At 42.7% G+C, this 22801-nt stretch overlaps 5 protein-coding genes and 1 long non-coding RNA gene across 12 annotated transcripts in view; 4 read left to right on the forward strand and 2 right to left on the reverse strand.

The window, feature by feature from the left end:
• Positions 1 to 3246, reverse strand: part of LOC147138990 (choline transporter-like protein 5-B) — a 29537-nt gene extending 26291 nt beyond the window's left edge. Inside the window, exon 1 of one of the 3 annotated variants that reach the window (XM_086046608.1) lies at positions 262 to 3246. In XM_086046608.1, the coding sequence (XP_085902734.1) occupies positions 262 to 298 (37 nt within the window). In that variant the 5' untranslated portion in view covers positions 299 to 3246. The remainder of the gene's footprint in view (positions 1 to 261) is intronic. The other 2 variants (XM_086046607.1, XM_086046611.1) reach the window with 2 other exon arrangements.
• On the forward strand, positions 1 to 10216 carry LOC147138992 (alpha-N-acetylgalactosaminide alpha-2,6-sialyltransferase 5-like). Of its 2 annotated transcripts, none has more exons than XM_086046620.1 (5): positions 1 to 372; positions 4684 to 4886; positions 7355 to 7764; positions 8626 to 8733; positions 9618 to 10216. In XM_086046620.1, the coding sequence occupies exons 1-5, from the start codon at positions 270 to 272 to the stop codon at positions 9847 to 9849; spliced, it is 1056 nt and encodes a 351-aa protein (XP_085902746.1). In that variant the 5' UTR covers positions 1 to 269; the 3' UTR covers positions 9850 to 10216. The 2 variants fall into 2 exon arrangements, with proteins under 2 accessions (XP_085902746.1, XP_085902744.1); XM_086046618.1 differs by lacking the exon at positions 1 to 372 and adding an exon at positions 4029 to 4336 and having other exon boundaries at positions 4677 to 4886.
• LOC147138993 (uncharacterized) overlaps positions 9577 to 22801 on the reverse strand; it is a 20933-nt gene continuing 7708 nt past the window's right edge. Inside the window, exons 3-5 of the long non-coding RNA XR_015088900.1 lie at positions 17346 to 17675; positions 10403 to 10576; positions 9577 to 9944 (exon numbers count right to left, since the gene is read on the reverse strand). This is a non-coding gene — a long non-coding RNA (uncharacterized LOC147138993). The remainder of the gene's footprint in view (positions 9945 to 10402; positions 10577 to 17345; positions 17676 to 22801) is intronic.
• Positions 13720 to 18041, forward strand: ptgfr (prostaglandin F receptor (FP)). 2 transcript variants are annotated; one of them, XM_086046613.1, is made up of 3 exons: positions 13720 to 14625; positions 15758 to 16566; positions 17326 to 18041. In XM_086046613.1, exons 2-3 carry the CDS (start codon positions 15772 to 15774, stop codon positions 17677 to 17679), a joined length of 1149 nt encoding a protein of 382 aa, XP_085902739.1. In that variant the 5' UTR covers positions 13720 to 14625; positions 15758 to 15771; the 3' UTR covers positions 17680 to 18041. The 2 variants fall into 2 exon arrangements, with proteins under 2 accessions (XP_085902739.1, XP_085902738.1); XM_086046612.1 differs by having other exon boundaries at positions 13724 to 14639.
• Positions 18423 to 21055, forward strand: btf3l4 (basic transcription factor 3-like 4). 2 transcript variants are annotated; one of them, XM_086046624.1, is made up of 6 exons: positions 18423 to 18574; positions 18798 to 18859; positions 19683 to 19796; positions 19910 to 20111; positions 20188 to 20250; positions 20770 to 21055. In XM_086046624.1, exons 2-6 carry the CDS (start codon positions 18806 to 18808, stop codon positions 20814 to 20816), a joined length of 480 nt encoding a protein of 159 aa, XP_085902750.1. In that variant the 5' UTR covers positions 18423 to 18574; positions 18798 to 18805; the 3' UTR covers positions 20817 to 21055. The 2 variants fall into 2 exon arrangements, with proteins under 2 accessions (XP_085902750.1, XP_085902749.1); XM_086046623.1 differs by lacking the exon at positions 18423 to 18574 and having other exon boundaries at positions 18779 to 18859.
• Positions 21735 to 22801, forward strand: part of zfyve9b (zinc finger, FYVE domain containing 9b) — a 12805-nt gene continuing 11738 nt past the window's right edge. For both annotated transcript variants that reach the window (XM_086046603.1, XM_086046604.1), the window contains exon 1: positions 21735 to 21876. In XM_086046603.1, coding sequence (XP_085902729.1) covers positions 21813 to 21876 — 64 coding nt within the window. In that variant the 5' untranslated portion in view covers positions 21735 to 21812. The remainder of the gene's footprint in view (positions 21877 to 22801) is intronic.

Here is a 22801-nt window from a genome sequence, read left to right on the forward strand (position 1 = left end):
ATGAAGACAGAAAAATATGTGGTCACAAAGAACCGAAAGTGCTCCATCGAAAGCACAGATAACCTTTAAAAAAAAAAAAAAACATCAATTATAACTTGTTACAAAAACAATTGTCTGTTAGCAGCCGGCTAACATTCCTTCACTGGACTCCTCGGAACCACCGAGGGATACCGGGGGGAGCGCTGTCATGATGTTACCGGACAAAAGAAAGACAGAGAGCGGCTTGACAATGTTGGGAGTCAACAACAACAAAACACTCACCATAGTACATGGGGGGGATGACCGTCTTCCGAGCCATGGCACGCTTCAAACGGGACCGATGCAGCGCCGTCGTCGCCTTGGACCTGGGGACCGCATATGCCGAGTCGAGGTGTGCAGGTGGAGGACGGGGGGTGGTGGTGGTGGGGGGGGGGTGCAGGGGAACCGCCGTGAGCCCAAGAAAACACGCGGCCACCCGGCTCCGGGGTCTCGTCAGGTCCGGACTGGAGGATGCTCGCGCTTCGGCCACGCAGCTCAGCTTCAGTGGTGTTTACAGCTTGACTTCATTAATTATTCCAAAATGCTCTTAAAGGGGCCGCCGCTGTCATTTCTTTGTTCGGTACGACTTTCCTTGCCTTTTTCCTTTGTTTACTCCTGCCGTTATATTTGGATAGATTCAAGGAGAGTTGGCGCTAAAATAGAGAAATTCATGTAATATCGGATTGGTTAGGGTTTATTACTAATAAATATAATACTACCGCCTTTGTTTTTGCTTGACTGAGAAAGTTAAGCAAAACACTGACCCCTGCAGGGATTTGCGTGGTAAATCAAAGCCCCCCGCCCCTCTCCTTTTTTTTTTAAACAAAGGAGTGTATAATTTTCTTCCCATTTTAAATTGACAATCAGAAATAAGTACGTGACTAAGTAATAAAGTGAATCAGTAATGTTTGTTTATTTACAGAGCACACTCGAAAACAGTTGAACCAAGTGCTGTACTACATTGGCGGTCCAACCTTGAATGGCACCCATCGGACATTTTCCCCCCACAGCCCAGTGTGGTGGCTATCTGGAATTTCAGGAGATTCCCGAACGGCCAGTCAATATCAGGCACCCAGTGACACACTTGCACAATGTTCATACTGCAGGTACATTCCATTTTTTTTTTTTTTTGCCCAATGTGTCATGATCATTTTTTTTCATGTCAACGTCAACTGTACAATTCAGATATTTTTCAAATCCGACCCAGGCGTTTTACATAAATTGATATGTATCCAATGCAAATGCAGTATGGGCGCTCATCTGACCTATAGAAAAGGTCACGATTGTTCGACAAAACAGACGGGCGCAAAATCTAATGGCAGAAAAGAGTCTGTTGCGAAAGATGCTGTCAGATGCTTTTCGACTGTTTCATATATGAAACTATATATAACTTTATATATAACTGTTTCATATACTTCGTGTAATGCGTGTCACATTTTGGAGCGAACTCGTGTCACCTCACGGACGCGTTCCCTTCACATTGAAGTTGCATTTATTTTTGTCAGGTGAACGGCAACACAAAAAGATGAGATCTACCCGCATTATAACGCTGCCTCTGCCTTGTTTGATGCGCGATGTGATAAGCTTTGGAATAAGAGCTGTTCCTTCCCTCCGTACTTTTTGACACAAATTGACCTTGCTTAACTAGTGGGGGAGCCACGAGCCGCAGGGTGTACAATTAACACTGCGACACGCGTATTTCATCATTTCACAGCTGCAGCCAAGGCACCAACCTGGATGTTACAGTAATTGCAATTGCCAGACTATTGTACCCCCGATGTACAGTATGTCACCCCTTTAACATTTTATTGGACTCGAAAGGGGCGTAATTAATTTGCTTTAAAGACTGTCAGACTCTCTGCCAGTCTTAACGATGGTTTCTATAATTGTGACATGGTAGTGATGGTATTACTATACGAAAACACAATATACAGAAACAGCATGCAACTGTGCCATGTGCATCATCCGGAGCTGTTCGCAATCAATATTTGTATCTAATAATTGACTAATACCTCATTCTCAGCAGAGATGATGATTGTTAAATGGGGGGGAAGAGCGCTACAGATTGTGTTTTTGCTCATCGAACTCGGCTTGCTCTGACCAACCAATCAGAGGATGGAAAATGCTAACGTGCTAATATAACGCTGAAATCGGATTGGTTAAGGAAACAGTAGCTGTGTGTGTGTGGGGAGGCTCAAGTCTGAGTGGATTAAAAAATAAATAAATAAAAAAAAGAATAGACTTTTGGCGGGAAAATTATGTAATGGAACAGATATTAGAGTTTAGTTTGAAAATGGCCTTTTAAAAAAAAAATATATATATATATATCATTTTTCTCTGAATGTTGGCCCTCTGCCTCACAGAGGACACAAAAGAAACAGAGGCTACAAAGGCATCGCTGTGACTGTGAATGTGTGCTCCCCAGCAAGTGATGCGGTCGGGCCTTGATGCTATAAATAGACGGCACAAGCGAATGGACCCGCTCCCATCTTTTCCCCCCTGCTATAAAATGTCCCACCTAACTCGACTTCGGAACTTTTTGTTTGATTTACTCTCTACACGACACATTGCAGTTGGCCGCCCGGCTCTGTACAGATGACGTTTTTCTTGTTTGTGCTTGACTGTGCTCATTTTCTCTCTGATCTGCATCATGTAACCCAATAAATAATTCATTAGATGCAATTTGTTTTCATCAACAGTGTCTTAAAAGTGGCAGGAGCCCGGAGATATTGTCTCAGTTTTGGCCCTCGTTTATTTTGTTTTGTGGGAGTGAGTTGAAAATTGCATTGATTGTGATGTCAAATAAAACGAATGAGCGGACTTGAAGGACTCTTTCTATTTTCAGAGGCTTGGACAGTGACTTTTTTTTTTTTTACTGCAAAATGTTCCTTGCGTAGACAGTCGCAAATGTTTTTGTTTTGTTGGATTGCGTACATACATTCACCGGCCACCACATTTGGCACACGATTCCGTTTTTGTGATCATTTATTTAAAAATATAGACCTATTATTTGGATTATGTTTTTGTAGGTGTAGAATTGCATCGCATCAGAAACTATATTTGCACTCAAGTCACTAAACCGTAGCTGACCAAAATTGTCATCATTTATAAATTAATAAAATAAGCAACTATGCAATTAGATAAATAAATAGAAAAAAATTAATGCATTTTAATGAATTTTAAGAAGAAAAAAAAAAAAGCTAAAAGATGTCGATAACCATAGAAGCGGAAGTGGAGCTCATTCTGACTAGCTCCGTACATCTTAAAAAGGTGAAAAATTTGACTCTATTTTAGTTTTATTCATTTATTTGTCACAAAGTGGTTAAGGCCTCTTCATACCAGTGCAAGACAAAGGGATGTGTAAATGTTATTTAAAATGTATAAATGTAAAATATTCGCCTTATGGCCTTTCTTTTTAACAATTTCAACAAACAAGAAGAGCACAGTTGCCTCGATTCGACCTTTGCAGATTACCATTGTCGAGTAAATGACTTGGGGAATTATGCTACTAGGCTAACGATATGCTAAAAACGTCGCGATTTTATTTTTCTTAATTACACCAATCTTTCCCATGCAGCTTTACGCAAATCGATTACAGTTTCCAGCGAGTCTTTTCCCCTTGAGAAGCCGTGGCCTGCTCCGGTTTCTGTGACAAACGAGGAGAATATGTTCGCCACTACTCTTCTGTTCTTGTCAATTATCTCCCAGCGCCAGTCAAGCGCTATCGGCTGTTAACCATGCGAGGTGAGAATACAGATTTCTAATCTCAAAAATCCATCCGCGCGCTATCTTAATTAACTCCTGTGAAGCTTTTCGACTGTTGCAGTCAAAGCGAAACGATAAGCCAACAATGCCGTCGTATTTATTTTCACCGCGGGTGGTTCATTTGTGCGGAAAAAGGGCTGTCGGCCATTGTGTGAATGCTGACAATCAAGAATTCGCACGTTTACTTCCTGTCGGGACCATGTGTGCATTTTTCTCATTGTATGAATACTGACAATCTTTCATTTTGGCTTGCAAAATTTGCAAAATAAATGCCTCGGCTCAATCAAGGTTTGCAAACGCTGCACTGGGACTTGCTGCCTTACAGTACTCGAGTAACGGAGGTGTTTAGGATCATGGGGAGGAGAGTTGAGGATGCGTAAGCTGCCATGGGGAAAGGGAGGGGCGGGAAGCATCACCGGAGAGTCGCTTCGCTTCAAGCCCCGCGCTGAGGTCCCACTCATGCGTGCCGAGCAGAACCGACGCTCCGTGCGAGTTCTGGCCGAGAAAGGATGAGGGCTCCAAACGAGAGGAGAGGAAAATGAGGATACGCTTGGTAATTATAAATGAGACCCGTAGGGGGAAATATGTGGGTAGTGCCTTTTTGCTTTGGGAGGGGGTCAGGTGCTTTAGAATTCAGTGATGCTCTGAAGAAGCGCCAGCTTGTGAATTAGCATTATATATTATTACACTGTTCGGAATATATTGAACCGACATGGGTGCATCCATGCAATGCTATTTTTTGCCTGTCAGGGAAAAAAAAAAAAAAAAAACAGTCCTTCCATTTTTAATGCACTCAAGACGTCTGTTGCTCGCCTTTTGTCTTACTAACCTCCGTCCTAGTTTTGGCTGTGTGTTGTGCCGTGACGTCTCTGTGTTATGTCTCTCCGCTCCAGTGCCAAGGTGTTAGTAGCATCATTGTCGTCACCATGGTTACCAGTTTGATGGTGGCGTACAACAGGAGATCTGGTGGCGGCAGATCATCCTCAGCGTTATCATCTCCATCCTCCCGACAAAGAGAAGGTCCCGCGTCTGCCGTGAGAAAAAGAGCACAGATGGCTTTGGTATCAACACAAGGGAGTTTCGCAGGTGTCGTGGACCGCAAGGTAAATATTATGCAGCAATTGCACATTGTTTTATTATTTTTTCCCCGTTCTATCCTGATGCATATGTTCCAGACCCACCTGCAATAGGTACAAATCTGCAATCGAGGGAGACCATATAAAATGTTTGAATTGTTTTACCCCTCTTATAAATAATTGTTTAAAATGATTTAAATTTGTACAAACATTTTTTAAACACAAACCATATCAAATATAGTTGAACACATTAGTGTATTTGTGTTGTACTTATATTCCACAAATGCAAAATTAATCCGAATGTTGTGTTTTAAACTAGTGGGACTGCTGGGAACATATTTTTTTCAAGGATATGTTTCCAGCAGGCCCACTAGTTGAAACACAGCATTCTGATAAATGTTGTGTTTGTGGAATATAAGTTAAGCAGCAAAATGCAGTCGTTTTTAGCCATCCCCGGGGGCGGCCATTTTGTCTTCTGTCGGCTGAAAATGACATCACAACTGCTCACAACGACCAATCACGGCTGACCTGTTTTCTGAATGTGAGCCGTGATTGGTCGTTGTGAGAAGTTGTGATGTCATTTTCAGTCGACAGAAGACAAAATGGCCGCCCCCAAAGATGGCTAAAAACGAGTGGATTAACACTTATTCCACAAACGCAATATTTATCAAAATGCCTTGTTTCAACTAGTGGGCTTGCATAGAACATATTCTTGAAAAAAAAATGTTTGTGTCCGCTTTAAGTACCGGTAGTAAAATCCACCTGTTTTTGTCCATCTCAGGGGGTGGCCATTTTGTCACTTGCCGTCAGCTGAAAATGACAACCAATCATGGCTCAGCTTTAAAAAAAAAACAGGTGAGCCGTGATTGGTCGTTACCTGAGCAACTGTGATGTCAATTTCAGTTGACTGAAAGTGGCAAAATGACCGCCCCATGAGATGGCTAAAAAAGGGTGGATTTCCCTAGTTTATACTTTCTCGATTCCTAATTCATGTGTTCACCATAAAAGATTTAGCGAACGAAAAACACAAAGCGGGTATAGATTTCTACTTGAGCGATTACTGCCGAGTTCCCTCCCTTGTGATACGATGCGGTGACCCGTCATTTCGACCACCCTGCTGCCTTCATTACTTTCTCGTAAAAGCGGGTGAAATGAGTTCTTTCGAACCCATTTATTTCAAACCGCTTCCCACACCCCACTTCTGTGACGAGGACCCTCTGCTGTGGCTTGCCACCGGGCCGCTGCAGCTCGTTGACGAACCGCAGCGGACATTTGCCGCGGCACATACAGTTGCACTGTATCCGTTTTTCATCGGGGGCATCTGAGGTCGACCGCTGGCTGCCGCATGGAGGGAAGCCGCGCACGCTCACACCGCACAAAGCCCCGTGCATAATCACAACTTGATAGCATTGCGCTGCTGCTGTTGATTGCGAAGCTGTTTTGACCATGCTCGCAGAGCCGTGGGTGGGGACCACTGGAATAGACGATGGATGGATGGATTTGAGCTGATTCCATTTTTGCCGGCCCATCTGTTCATTTTCAAAATCAAATGTGGCCCTCAAGCACATATATAATTTTTTGCGCAATTTCGATGCGCAAGTGTCTACGCCCAATAAGTGGGGATTTTTCTTTTTGTTTACATCACAAACGGGGCTGTCCATCTGGCATACAGGGAAGATGCCCAGTGGGCCGGCATCTATTTGGGGCCAATTCGGTGCTATTGAATTATTTTCCTGCATTTTACCCCCAAGAGACTAGCCCACAATTTAGAGAGAGCAGCCCATTAATCCATTTACGATATGGACAGTAGACTCAAACAATTGACATCAGTGGCAAAACTATGCGCTAACCAGCATTGGTCAGGAGTCAGGTCTGAATACAAATTTTATAAGAATCTGTCATAAGAATTGAATGCGGTCAACGTGAATTCTAGCTATCATTTTCACACCATAGCAAGCACATAACATGGCTGAGAAGTCATGGTTTATCATACCATCCGCAGTCATGGTTTCATGAAATAAATATGCAGAACCTTGCTCAACACATTCATAACACAAGCAAGAGCGAACCTTCGTAAAAACCATCATTCAGAATTGTGAAGAATTAAGAGATGTTGGTATTATTGTGCTTTTCAGATTACTTGAATGAATGGGCCATTAATCGCAGTATGCAAAACAGCTCTGATTGGCTGTTAAATAAACAAATGCTTGAGAAGTACACTTTTAAAGCGGAAGTCAACGCAAACATATTTTTTTCCAAGACTATGTTCTATGCAAGCCCACTATTTGAAACAAGGCATTCTGATAAATATTGTGTTTGTGGAATAAGTGTTAATCCACTTGTTTTAGCCATCTTTGGGGGCGGCCATTTTGTCTTCAGTCACAGGGAGGCTTACCGTGATCACAAAAACCTGGCATTTGAACAAGGGTGTGTAGACTTTTAAAAAAAAAAAAATGTATATCCCGTGTCTGTAAGTAATTCCACGTGACCCGTAGACCCTAAGGATGCACTGCCGGACGTGCTCCCTCGTCACCAGCTCGGGCCAGCTCACCGGCGGAGAGAGGGGCCAAGAAATCGACCGCTCCGAGTGCGTCATCCGTATGAACGACGCCCCCAGCGTGGGCTACGAGCGGGACGTGGGCCGGCGCACCAGTCTACGCGTGATAGCGCATTCCAGCCTGCAGCGGGTGCTCCGCAGACAACGGGAGTTGCTCAACGCCAGCCAGGGCGCGGCGTTCGTCTTCTGGGGGCCGAGCAGCTGCATGAAACGCGACGGCAGGGGCCACGTTTACAACCACCTGAAGATGTTGAGCCAGCAATTGCCCAGCCTCAAAGTTTATATCATTTCTCGACTTAAAATGATGGCCTTTGATGAACTTTTCAAAAATGAAACCGGCATTGACAGGTAAATACTTCATTTGAAAATTGTCTAACGCGAGATGTACAACTAATGTACATCAGCTCGTTATATTCACATTCAGTACAACAGCTGTGTTTGCAGCGCTGTGGAAATACACTGCATCATGACGAGAGGTGTTTCTCATATTTTGGTTACCAACATGAGGGGGACTGCAGTGCAAACTACAACCACAATGATTGTTTAGTTTTCTTAAAGCAGCACTGGGCAAGAATTCGACCTTAATAAAAAAAAAAAAATTCACAACTCTTTTGATGAAACATTGACTTACAAGTAGTTGAATGGGACTTTTGTCATGCCCTGGGTGGGGGCGGGGGGTCTGTATCGTTTTTACTGGCACTAAGCAACTTTGAGGAGGATGGGAGCCACCCTGGCACACATAAAAAATACAAATATCCTGAATTGCTTTACGGCTTCACTTCCTCCTTTCGCTACAAGGACGGAAGTCGATTCGAACGTCTACGCGCTATTACTGGTGTCATGACAGAAATCCCCCAAAAATAAACAAGCAAAAGTATTATTTAAACAAAACGTGATTCATTACCTCAATGCTATTCATCTTTCACACAGCCACTGGAAATAGAAATGTCATTCAGTCCAACTTGCAGGCCAGCGAGAGCTCCGGATTTCACGACACTACGGGAAACCTGGTTGACTTTTGTCATAACACTACCGCTTTTTTGTCCACATGGCGCCGCCATAATCAACCAAAACTGACATATGACACGGTGTTGCTTTAACTGGATGACACACTTGACTAAAGAAGGCACAGCGTAAATATATGCGGATGTACCGTAATCAATAATAATTGATTTTTTTTTTTTTTTAAATGTCAACATATATGTTCAGGAAAAGTTCCAACTCCTGGCTGAGCACCGGCTGGTTCACGATGGCCATTGCCCTGGAGCTGTGTGACAGGATCAACGTGTATGGCATGGTGCCGCCTGACCACTGCAGGTACATTCACGTTTTCATTTTAAAAGTTGGTTGTTGTTGCTCTTTGCGTTCTGGGTATACTGGCAGCCATTTTGCATTCAACTTCCGTTTTAACTACAGTATTATTTCAAGTCCACGTTTGACTCTGCCGCCTCCTTTTTGAGTGACTCCGACAAATAGTGCATAAAAAGGAGCAGATGGTTTGTTTTGTAACAGCCCCACTCTGATTTTGTTTTATGGCGCTCCCCGCACCTCGTTCATCTTTAATAACGTCCTCAACCGGCGGCGGCAACGGGGAGTTTGCTTACCCTCGGTGACAAAGGCAAGAGACAACCCTGAGTGTAGAATACTAATTTGTCCCAATGATAACACACTGAAAAAAACAGTTATTAATCTTGCCGGGAATATTCCGAACTGTTGTACGATTACACACTGGAGTTAAACTAATTAAACTAGCAGCAACGTCACAAGAATTCTAAGCCTTAAACAACACAGGCGGCGGCAACCCATGCAGACAGCATACAGCAATATACACAGGCATAGATTCTTTATCCTCAGTGAAAAACGACCAATATTACTGCCGTTTAGCCGCGACGCTCTTGCGTTTCAAAATCAAATCAACATGTCGCGTGTTAGTCAATGTGATACTGCCGCCCGGCGGCAAAGGCATGGACACGGGAAGGCGCCGGGAGGAACAGGACGATGCCCATCGAATCCTCACGATGCACAAACTGTTTAATTCTCTATGTTCTGCGTGTTTTATAAAGTACAATAACTTTTTTCAACAAACGAATGGCATTTCTACGGCGGAACATGAAATCAAGGGACAACTGTATTTGTTTAAGTGAATTGTTCTGTGCAACCCAACTGATTTCCTCCCATATCCTGCCTCTCATATACCGCAGATCCCCCTCCAATCCGTCAGTGCCATATCACTACTACGAGCCCTCCGGCCCCTCCGAGTGCGCCATGTACCTGACCCACGAGAGAAGCCGGCGAGGGAGCCACCACCGCTTCATCACCGAGAAGATGGCCTTTGCCAACTGGGCTCGGAGCCTCGACATCCATTTTCACCAGCCGGACTGGAAACCCGCAGCGGCGGGAAATCTCTCCAGCGCCATTGGGACTGGATCCTGAGATCCTCGAGAAGAGAAGGGAAGGACTGTCCTTGCCTTGCGAGATTCCCTCTCGGACCAACTTGACGGGCTGGTTCTGGGACGGGATGAGGAAGTCTGGAAATAGTTCAACAAACGCGTCTCAGAGAAAGATTCAACGCACAAACTGTCATGACTTGGTTAAGAGATTTTTTTTTGTTTTGTTTTTAAATTGGACCTGTAAAAGTTTGCACAATGCGGATTTTACCAGGTGTTGTAATTTAGAGCTGAACCTAACCCTTAATTCATGGATATTTTTAAATATGTTACTACATTACAGAGTATATCGTTGTCATTCTCTTATTACTATTATGAAAATCTGGTTTACTTACGCACATCTCTGATTAAAAAACAAAAAAAAACGGTGACAATGTGTTGACCAGTATTTATAGACACCACTGATTAGATGTTGTCCTCTCTTCTCTTTCTGAATGTGTGTCCGTTTTTTGTTGATGTATCTCTCAAACTGCTGCTTGTTGTAAAATGAGTCGAGTCCCCCCGCCGCCACACAGCGCTCGTACCTCGAGTCTGCGTACCTCCAAAAACTCACAAGTTGAGTCAGTTGAATCTCAAGGCACCGCTGTACATCAGCGCAGATGCCTCAGTGTTGCTTCTGCACCTGACATAGTTTTCAGAAGGGGGATTACCATGCAGGTCTGCATCCATATCTCCAGAGGCCTGCTACAGAATCCCGCATATGCTTTGTCCTGCTTTGAAAAAAAAAAAAATGCACTTCACTTTGGACTGCTGCCCGTTCCCGTGTGTTACGAGAACGTCTTACGAATTTGACCACAGGAGCCAGCGCCAAGTGCGGAATCTTAAATGATCTCAAGTGCTCTGAACCGAGACGGAGCATGCGGCGCCGGGGCGCCATGCTACGTTGCCCTGTGTGCCCCGCATACAGATGACTGGGCCCTTCAGGTGTAACTAGAAATCTTGACTTATTTTCCCTCAAAGGCTTCAAATGTCAAGCTGGCGGCAAATGAGCCTGCCCAGGCAGCCTCTGACAAGGATGCTCCAGGCGGCGTCATTATTTCCGCTGACCTTGAACGTAACCGAGGAGGTAAACAACAGTGTTGAGCTGTTCGGGTCAAAAGAGCGATCGCGTGTTAAGTATTGAGTGAGAATAAACTTATGTATTATTTTGACACTCCACTTCCACTATGAGACCAAGAGAAATCATTTAAAAACATCGTAAGAGAGGAAGCAAAAATAAACAGCTGAGATAATATGGTTGCAAAAGTGCGCACGTCCTCTTTTGACTCGGGGGTGTGGCTACATTCAGAAACAAATCAATCACGTTCAAACTCGTGTTAAATGGGAGTCAGCACACACTTTCACCATTTCAAGTGACTCTGATTAACTCCAAACAAAGTGCAGATGTTCTATTAGGCTCTTTCTGACATCTGTGCAGTTACATTTTGCAGCACATGCCATGGCCCGCTGAGAGCATCCACAGCATTTGAGAAATCACAAAAAATATAAATCGTATTCATTTTAAACCTGCATGTCAACACTACAAATACCCATGAATAATTTATCATTACTCTCATTATTTGTTCAGCTTCTTGGGGACCAAGTCATTAAAATAACAGGATTGTAAGTTTGTGCTGCCACCTGCTGGCAAAAAGTATCACAACAGTTAGAAATACTACTCAGATATTTAATATCGTTTTTGCAACGGAGCTTCAAAAGTTAAGGGAAAATGGAAGCACTACAGAAACGGATGACGACGGTCACAGTTCCTCAGTAAGTTGCATGAAGATTAGTCTTTCTTCGCAGAGGATTAAGAATATATTGTATGCCTGTCGGTATTGTTGTATCATCTGTCTATGTATGTTCCTCCAACATTTGTGTTCAAATATCCACTCAACTACTTTCCTATTAGAGTGGGCTTTGGTCCCCTCTTGTGGTGTCTTAGGATTTCAGAAGAGCACAAAAAAATGCTAATTTCTTAGCAAATTGCTGAGGATATGTTCTACAGAAAAAAAATGTGAATAGGTGAATTTGTGAATAGTGAACCACTAGAATCTTTTTTTTTTAAACGGCAAAGTACACTGACGATGATGAACATATGGTTCTTTGAAGGCCTTTTTTTCTCCTTGTGGCACCATTACTAATCTGTAAAATTGCTGGCTGGGGACCATTTCAGGCCACTTGGGGCTGTGTGATGGCGAGAAAATGACGACGCCGAGTACGAACAGGGGAAGAGTACGTTTGATACCTGTGACTTTTGCTGTTGGAGTGCTTCTTGTGATTAGGTCCAGGACAGTACTGTCGAAGCTAACATTATGGCTCATTTTCTATTACTCCTGCCGAACACAACCCCACCCTTCCGAGCTTGGCCTTGCCTATTAAGGCATCCAACAAAAGGATGTGATTTTTGGTCTGGTGCATGTGGACCAATGCCGCCCATGTTTCCGTCTGTGACGGCACACTTAGATGGTGCGATGTCAAACCCGGGAGTGATTTGGGGTTGTTAGGCGTCTCAAGAAAGAAAAGGATAAGACGACTTTTGACACCCTATTGTTATTTTTTTGTTGTTTTGTATTTGAATAACGTAGGATGCATTCACCCCCGCCCCAGAATCAAGAACGATGTGGTATATGTCTCCCGGAACGAAGGAAATAGCCTGCTAGCTAATTACGGTACAAGCTAGTCACACAACAACACGAAAACGATTGTATACCTGACTATGCAGACTATAGACAGTTTTTTTTCCCGCTATACTTTTGCAAACAATTTAGAAATTCGCTTGCTTGTTTCCCATGTCAAGTTAACTTTTAGATCACAAATTAATGAATTTTCAGTTTAGCGTTCATATTTTCTTATGTCTGTCAAATGTTGAGGGTAAAAAAAAAAAAAATTATGTTAACCAGAATTTTTCAAAGTAGTTATCAAACCTCTTCTTTTTTTTTTTGTGTCTTATTTATGAAACGCTCAGAAAATATAAATATATATTATTACATAAGGTTAATAATTACGAAAATAATTGTCATAACAATACTATTGGTCTCCTCTTAGTAGAACATCTCACCATGCTTTTTTCTGGTGTAAAATATAATCCACTGTGAATAATTTTTCGGGCAACAGCTGGGAGAGAAACACTGACATCTGTGTATGAGTAATCACCAAATTCATTTTTTTATTCATTTGGCTCATTAAATAATTGGTTAATTAATATACATTATATTGTCAATAGAATGCAAATTATATTGTAAACTACAAATGTTAGTCAACTATCCCATTTGACATATATCTTATTTTAGTTCATTAACACTAATCATCCATATCTATCTGTCTAAAATGATAATATTACTTATTGCATATTCTACATACACATTTAAAATGATTTTTTTGTGGGGTTTCAACCCTCATCTATGAATGAACTGGCTCATCGGTTCGATTTAAAAATCCAATGTGGCTCTTAACCGCAAAAGTTGCTCATGCTTTATATATTTAGACTTTTATTTTCAGAAGATGTGAGGGTTTACCAACTTGTGCTCAGGACCAAAAACAGGTACAGAAATAGAAATTGAATTTTTTTCGAAGAGTGTGTTGAGTATGGTAGCAAATGAAAGTCACTCCAGATGCAAGTGTACCAAAGAAAAAGATAACACGTTGTTGTTACGTTTCAGGCGGTGGATGTGTTTGCACTTCACGCCCTTGTCGATTGAACAAGTGAAGTACCGTAAGTCCTAAGAACAAGTATTTCTGCATCCAATAATAACTTTATCAGCTTTATCATCATCGTTTCCATGAGGTGTGGATCGAGCACATAAGAAACCAAACTGGCACTTGAACGTGGGGAATTCCGATTCAAGGCCCCCGATTTCCTTCTCAAATTGAAACTATTTAGACTGCAAATTCTTTGAGGGCGGGTACATGTGCAACCAAAAAAGTACCTGCATGTTTTCCTCGGAATAGAAATAGGCGAATAAATGTTAATGTTAAGCCTTTGGTGCTACAATTTGGCAGTGGGGCAGAAATAATTTGTATAACTAAAGCTTCAACTCTGCTAATTATCGACCTGTATCTCTGAATCATTATGATGTATTGTATTCTCAGATCAAAAAAGTGTTTTCACATAATAGGAGTACAATTCAACTATTGTAGCCACATAGGGCTAATAATAGGACTTCACGGTAACTATTTTGAACTTTCACAGGGCAAGTTTAGGAAAAATTAAGGTTACAAGAACAGCATCTTTGACGCTGAATGCTTCAATTTCGATTACTTACTGTTGTGGTAATGTGTTATGCCACACGTTGAAAGTATTTTATAATACTTGTGAATGAACATCACACTACGTAACCAAAACGTTGCATCTTTCTTGTGTCTGTATAAATTCTTTGTGTAGTACACATGCAACATGTCTAAATTGGAACTGGATCAAGTAGCACATCCCGAATTGCTTGACCGGCTTGGTTTGTGAGTCAGCACTTTCGTCAGTAGATTGTGATCCTTTAAAAAAAAAAGGCAACAGTCGAAAGAGCATTTTGGGTGCCCACACACACATTTGAAAACGTGCGTGAGCTTGTGTGTGTTATGCTGCATTATATTGGTTGGAGGAACCGTCGCCGTAGGAGGACGCGCATGTCTGTCCTTTTTTCTTTTTTCTTTTTTTTTCCAGCAGTAGCAACAGCTGAAGTCAGAAGACAGTAGTCAGCACTTCTCCGACTCATAAGCTACATCGACTGGATGCTGAAGTTGACTTACTGACACCGCAGCAAAAGCAGAAGAAGCTTCATGACGTGAGGTAACAAGGCTCAGGTAACAAATCTTTTCCGCGATTTTGTTTGGTCCTACTGGAAAATGTATTTGGATTTTTCAACTTCCAAAAAGTCCGTAATATGCCTTTCAATGTCAAGAGTCTTGAGTCAAAGGACATCATCAGATTCTGAGTTTCAAAATTCACTTCACTTTCTGCTTGTTTGCATGTCTTGCTGCCTTCATTTGGGTCTGAAGCAAGTGAAAATTGGATTTATCTCGTGCCACCAATTTAGCCAATTTTTTTGCTTTAGTTTGAACTTTAGCAGAGAATATAGATCTACGATTCACCTCCTATCTTGTTACTTCTGTCAGATTGTCGCATCAACCACCAGCGCACGCATTCCTTTCGTTTCCATCCATGCGCAGCCATCAAGTTTGACTTATGATGTGTTATGCTTTGGATCATGAGCTGTTCCTGTCATTCTCTATTTTTTTTTCTTACCTTCTCTAGAATATTATTGACTCCTGTTTTGATGGGGTTTTTTTTTTTTCTTGCCATCATCGCTCTAATTGTCTACGATGATTTTCTGGTGGTGTTGACTTCACTGGTGCACTTTTGTCCTCCTCCACTTGCTTTGAGATCCTCTTGAAATTCATGTGGGTTGTTTCAGTCAAAGAGTTGCCAAATGCCAACTCCGTTACCTGTGTCATTTGTCTTGAATTAACAAGAGAATGCGCCCCCGGCCAATTAACCTTTTGCAGTCCAAAAGCTACAAAGTACTTTTGAGCCCCTGAAAATGGAGGTACGCAAATGGCTGCAATCACTTAATGGCAATTGTACTCATTTGTGAAAGCTATTAAATTAAAGGTGAAAGTACACCTCAGTCACATTTCACAATTGATTTGAAATCTATTGTGGTGGTTTGCTGCTCCATTTGATGTATGCGGCACAGTTGCATGCTGTTCTTTTGCGTAGTATTGGTGTTTTCGACATTTGTGACATTATGGTACTAAGAGGTGGATTTAAGTGGGAGAAGTCCCCACTGAAGGCCAAGGTACCAAATACTGGAAAAATATGAAAAAATTAACAACAACCCCCACTGTACAAACTGCTTGGATTTTGACGTTTCGTGTTTTTTCGAGGGATGTTTTAATCAAAATTACGCGCTATCTTCCAGATCTCGCGCCCATAATGTCGGCCAGTGAGAGCTCTGATCTGACGAGCTGGGAAGAGGCCACGCCCACACACATCAACCGCGTGGAGAAGAAACTGTCGGTGACCACCTCGCTTATCTCCATGACCGTCGGCATCCTGTCCAACAGCCTGGCCTTCTTCATCCTGCTCAAATCCTCCAAGCGCGTGCCGCTGAAATCCAAGGCGCCCTTCTCGGTGTTCGCCACCAGCCTGGTGGTCACGGACCTGCTGGGCCACCTGGTCAACGGCTCCGTGGTCCTTTACGTCTACAGCTTGCGCAAGCGTTGGGAGACGTTCGACCCCAGCGGCAGGGTGTGCAACCTCTTTGGCGCCACCTTGGTCTTCTTCGGTCTAAGCCCGCTGTTCCTGGGAAGCGCCATGGCGATAGAGCGCTGCATCGGGGTCACCAAGCCTTTTTACCACTCTACCGGCTTAGCCTTCCGCCACATGAATAAGCTGCTGTCTGTCATCTGGTTCCTGGCCGCCCTGGTGGCTGCGTTGCCGGTGGTGCTGAGGAAGTCCTACAGGGTGCAGAGATCCAGGAGCTGGTGCTTTTACAATTTGGACGAGCCCGACGACTGGCTGGATGTGTTCCTGCCTCTGCTCTTCGCTCTGCTGGGCTTGCTGGCGCTGCTCTTCTCTATCGTTTGCAATACGGTGACCAGCTGCTCCCTGCTGTTGTCCACAATGCAGCGCAAGCATCACAGCAGAGGAACGTCTTACCACATTGAGATGATCTGCCAGCTCATGGCCATCATGTTGGTTTCCTGTGTTTGCTGGGGGCCTTTATTGGTAAGCAGAGCGACACCAGGCAAGGGTTTTTCAACCTGTTTTACTTGAAACCTTCTGCCCTTTAGTTTAATTGAATTGTTTTTGCCTCACCCTACATCGCAGGCATAGATATAATTCAACAAAGACACAAAGTATATTAAGTATGTAAGTATATATAGTATAGGAAGATTAATTAAGGCATTTAGATTTTTTTTCCTTTTCATTTGGTTCCAGCCTCCCCTCAAAAATCCACAAAAAAATGTTGGAATGTGTTTTTTACTGAGGAAAATAACGCTAAAATATTTTACTTTATAACATATATAGCAATAACATATTTACAATGTTAATAATTTTGCGCTAGGATGAATTCATTGTGGTTGCTTCTGGAGTGCACAACTTGGCCACCAGGTGGCAGAATAATATAGTTATGCAAATGAAGATTTCACTTAACCACTATAAGTGAGCCAGTAACCCGCAGTAATATTAGTCATTCTTCACAGAGGATAAATAAAACGTGCCTGTGAGTATTGTTATATTGTCTGTCTACATGTGATGTTGCACATTTGTGTTCAAATAACCGTTGCTTAAAGTGTTATAACACTGCCACACAGATCCCAATTGTAAGCCCATCCATGGTGTTTCCCGTTATGTTCTATCATCTCATTTGAGTGTAAATAAAACATACCGCACTACTATTAACCCACTAATATTTCATGTGGTAGTTTTCCTATAGTATTGACTGATTTATTATTTCTTTTTTTTATGTATGACTTTGTACAGAGCCGCATCATCCTACTGACCTCCAAAGACGATTATGACCCAGCATCCGACAAACTGCTGTTTCTGGTACGCATAGCCACGTGGAACCAGATCCTGGACCCCTGGGTCTACATCCTGCTGAGGAAGGCCGTGCTGAAGAAATTCTATCTCATGTTACAACGCTGCTGCAAGTCCAAGTCGCGGGAGCCGGTGCGCTGGCGGCAAAGCTTCCTGCAAAGCTCCAGCCACTCCAAGTTCAGCCCACCCGCGTGCCTCTTGGACGGCTTACTCATACAAAACACTCACATCAGTCTGTCTGACGACTCCAAGACCGAAGTGTTTCACATGGTGCTATCCGTGTGGAAGAAAGGCTGAAAGAAAATGGGAAGATATAGTGAAGGTTGATGGAATATTAATGTCAAGGTGAAAACACTAACAGTTAGCACGTGATGTAGATGGAGTGACCTGTGTTAACTCATGTATGTTACAGTTGTGTGTTGTGCATAATTCCTCACAGATTTACTATAAAATGTGTTGTTGTCCTTTTGAATGAAAATTTCAGACAAGGGCCTGTTGGTGGATCAGTAGTGTGGTAGCACATCACATGTATTATTAAATGTCATCTTTTGTCTTAATTTATTAAGGCAGCTAATGTTGTCACTATCAAGCCATTTGCACAACGTAAAAAGTGTTCCTATACAGTGGATGGAAGTCAATAATAAAATAATAGGAAAATGTGTGTCGGGTGTATTGAGAGACGGTCAAGTCAACATGCACGCATAACAATTAACTGAATCTGATACATTGATATGGGTGGACGACAAAAATACTTTAACACAATTCCAATTACTATGAAATGACTAATACAATAATAGAATCTATTAAATAAATCGAGCCCAAACAGTACGCTCTACGTTGACACGCTCGAACTTCATTTATAGAGCACTTTAAAAAAACGTTGCTCAAATAAAGTGAAATAATTCATTATTTGTTTATGGGATGAACTTAATGAAATGAACAATTATTTAAAAATACGTTTTCGCACAATATTCCAATGTACAGTGGATGCAGTAGTCCGTGAGGGCGTTTGTTGATGTAATACCCCTATCATCCAGACGACGGCACCACCATTTACCAACGCCTCAAATTCGTCGCAAGGAGGAAGAGGATAAATCCACATCCATTTGTGTCTAATGAAAACGTCTTCCTTATAATTAATCCTTTTTTTTTTTGTATAACCCCCCGCATGCCTCCGTGGAAACTTGAGCAGGTTGGAGTATTAAACGTTACAATGTTGGAGTTTGTGCCGTGTCGCGTAGGAGACGTTGTTATGTATGTTTTGTTCTGTTGTTGTCGTGCTACACCGAGGTAGGTAGCTAATAGCTCGCTTCATGTCGCGTGTGTTACTTAATACTCATTTTAATAATTGGACATTCATGTGCACATTGTGTTTCAATTTTGTTTTGCTTCAGCTACGTGTTGTCTTACCGCAGGTAACAAGATGAATCAGGAAAAATTGGCCAAACTTCAGGCCCAAGTGCGGATAGGAGGAAAGGTAAGTGCGAACCCGGAAGTGAGTCTTTGTCTGGTGTTTCCAAACCTTTATTGAAACAAGGCACATTTTTTACAGAAGAAAAAAAATACCACGAAACAGAAATGTCACCAAAAGTCTATAAACTGACTTGTCGCAATCAACCCACAAATTTAATTACTCAGTGTGAAATCTGGGCCTGTTTAGTTGAAACAAAGGTATTAGTTTGTTGTGTAAATGGCAACATAGTGGATGCACAGGTAAATTGTACCTTCTGCCATCTAGTGGAAAAGTGTGTTCTGCCTCTTTCCCTCTGTCATGGAGGAACAAAGAAATTCTTCAAAATGAATAATTTATAATTGTAAAACTGCGCTTTACAATATTATAATTAAACACCATTAAAACAATTATAATACAAGCAATAATAGCACAAACAAGTGCAAGCATGTTAATATTAGCACCACATCTGATTTATGAGCCATTTGCTGTTTCGCTATACATTATGGTCTGTGTATTGTATACATAGACTTGCATGGCTTCTTTTGACATGCTTGACCCATCTTTGTTTATAGACCACAAAAACAATCACAGCTCGAACAAAGTATTATTGTACAGAAAGAGTGAATAAAATAGAACAAAAAGCCTTTATCGCTATCTTTCTATGGCACAGATTCAGCAAAATTGAGGTTATGAAAACATACAATTGCAAGACCCTTTCTTGTCACAATTCCATATTTAAATACTGGCCTATTAATTCCCACAAAATAGTCAAGGTGCCACTGAATTTACAAATGCGTTGGTGCTTGCTCAGACTGTCAAGAATTAAAATATTTTTATGTCGTTTCAGGGTTCGGCACGTAGGAAGAAGAAGGTGGTACACCGAACCGCCACAGCGGACGACAAAAAGCTTCAGAGTTCCCTGAAGAAGTTGGCTGTGAACAATATCGCCGGGATCGAGGAGGTGAATTGGTGCGACTGCACAATGCGCATGTGCAGCATTTTGTTCCAGCATTTCCTCAAATAGTTTGGGTAAACAATCAGAGAGTAACTGTCATTGTGACGTTCCCCTCCCAGGTCAACATGATCAAGGACGACGGCACGGTGATCCATTTCAACAACCCCAAAGTGCAGGCCTCGCTGTCGGCCAACACGTTCGCCGTCACGGGCCACGCCGAGACCAAGCAGCTGACCGAGATGCTGCCGGGCATCCTCAGCCAGCTGGGGGCCGACAGCCTGAGCAGCCTGCGAAAGCTGGCCGAGCAGTTCCCGCGCCAAGGTGGGTGCATCTACCGGGCGATGTAGTATTATGATTCTTTCACTGAAGCGCCAATGTGCTTGATTCTTCATTCCAGCACTTGACAGTAAATCTCCAAAAGTAGAAGACATCGAGGAAGAGGAGGATGATGATGTTCCAGGTAGTTTTTTGTTGTTGTTGTATCTGTTGCATAAATGATCGAAGCCTGATACAAACATGCCAATTTGAGCATCTTACCCAATTTTAAATTGTGAGTGATCCCACACATGATGGGGAGTGGGGGGGGGGGGGGGGGGAATTACCCACGTGTTTTTACTGCTCTTGTTGTGTGTGGTTGCGCTCAACACAACTAGTTGCATCTTTATTTCTGTCCGGCAACAGTGCTTGCTTTAGCGAGCATCCTGATTGGCTGTCATTATGATTCAGTTCAACCCAACCACACACACATAAGGATTTGCCATCGTAAATATTGAACTGGTTGAACACTTACGATTGTTAGCTCTGAGAAAAATCCACAGATTAATCATCAGTAATCAGGCCTTTGCTGACTTTGATCGAAAGGGGGAATGCTCAAATTTGGCTCGATTATCAGGGGGTGTGTACCCCACATAAGTTAGTGTGGCGCTATCCAGTTTACTATTGCTGTGTATGAAAACGATTTTGTGTTATTGCCATGCAGATTTGGTGGAGAACTTTGACGAAGCGTCTAAGAATGAAGACAACTGACGACTGCGACAAAACCGGAAAAACACTGCAACGTTTTCATTTCTACTGATCCAGACATATCAGAATGGAGACAAACACACGCACACGCACACACACGACAGAGACTTTTCTTTTCCCAGATGTCCAAGATGGCTGACTGGCTTTTAAAACAAAATTTGAGCTTCTGTTGTTGCCACATTCGTTTTAAATGTCTTCATTTGTTTGTGTATGAAACAAAATAAAGGGGGTTAACGTTTTTAGAGGCCGCTGTCATCCTCATTGCTTCAAAAAGAATTAATAACAGCAGGGTCACAACATTAGGTACACCGACACAATGAAAGAGCTCTGTTGGTTTGCATTATACCGTAGTTCGCGTTGGGGTTTACAGAACCGACTCAGTCACAGTAGTTTTTGCATTGTAACACAAGTAATTAGTAAATTTGCCAATATTATATTTACATTACGTTTAAATCTTTTGCCACCCACTTTTTCTAGCATATCGGCATGTATTAGTCCGCTTTGCTGTTGCTTATGTTTGTTTGTCTGTACTGTCTGTCCCTGTTCAAGACGTCCGTCAGTCGTAGTCATTGTAATAACAACCCATTCCCGAACATTTGATTTTACTCCAAATTCATTTTATGGACCCACAAAACTCCGACTCGTGCACCCCTCGAGTCTGCGGACCCCGCTTTATCTGATTAAGCAAAGACATCATCTGTCAGTATGATACAAACTGGAAGCATGAATATCTGGTTGAGTGCAGCGCATGTGACGTCACGACAGCTCCCTTGACGCAATAATGGGCCATTCACCTCGAGAGTTTCCTCCCCTTTTGAAGAGCTGCAGAGAAACACAAGGGGGGAGGGAGGGGGTCGTTCACAGGGGGTGCGGGGCGGGGAGGTTGGGGGAGAGAGGCAAAATCATCACCCCCCCCCCCGCCCCCATTTCCTTCCCCAACCCATCACCATCATTTCTGCTGGTGCTGCTGCTGCTACTGTGCGATGTAAGTGCAAGACCATGTTGAAGTTGTTCTCCGCGCGGGACGACGACAACGAGAGTCTCCTGGGGGGCATCGCAGAAGGTGAGAAGTAGACGACATCATATTTTTTTCCCCCCTATCTTCTTGTTACTCTCCATCCATGATGCCTTTTTGCGTGTGCGTCACGATGACGACGACGATGATGATGATGATGATGATGATGATGATGTTTTTTGCGTGAAAAGCGCTGATGCAGCATTTATCCACCACGCGCTTTCCTTGGAGTGGTTTCCACGTTGTTGATCCTCACAAAAATCAACGAATGCATACAAATGAAAAATAGGATTAAATGGAGTGTCCCATTGGCGTCCGCTCACTCTGCCGGACGAGTGTCGCATTGGCGAGCTCGGCGCGTTTGCGGTCGGATTGAACTCGATGCGTCACACAAACTGCAGCAAGCGTGTCACTTTTATCACCATATTCATGATGCGTTTGCAGGCGAAATAGCTCGGACACGTGACATTAATACATCTTGAGGGGATTTAATGCTCCAAAAACATGTGAAATTGTCATGTGGTCATAATGTATCACCCCCCCCCCCTTTGCCATGTGCGCTAATCTGTCATCCCGCATGCAATTTGACGTTATGATGAGTCACTAAAAAAAGGGAAAATACCTGACAAGGGGGTCCTTGTTTACGACGGACGGTTTTCTGTTCCTACGGCGGAGACGAAACCAGCGCATACGTACATCGGATAGCGCAGTTGGGTTTTACTAATCTACTCTCACGCTGTGATTGAGTCAAAATATAGATCACTTTCATTAATGCAGGTTCCCAAACTTTTTGGGTTGAGGGACCTCTTATTTGGGGGGAATTTTTCCCAAAACGCCCTCGAGGAGCTCATATTAATCCAACTCTAATCAACGTTAATTTGAATGTAATTCATATTATAATAACAAACTCCAACCTAGTAGCGTTGTACACTCTAAAAACTGTTAGGTTAAATGGAAAACGATTTGTGTCAAA

The sequence above is a fragment of the Filicampus tigris genome, chromosome 12 (genome assembly GCF_054856515.1).
Source record: "Filicampus tigris isolate MCC_2025a chromosome 12, RoL_Ftig_1.0, whole genome shotgun sequence".
NCBI lineage: Eukaryota > Metazoa > Chordata > Actinopteri > Syngnathiformes > Syngnathidae > Filicampus > Filicampus tigris.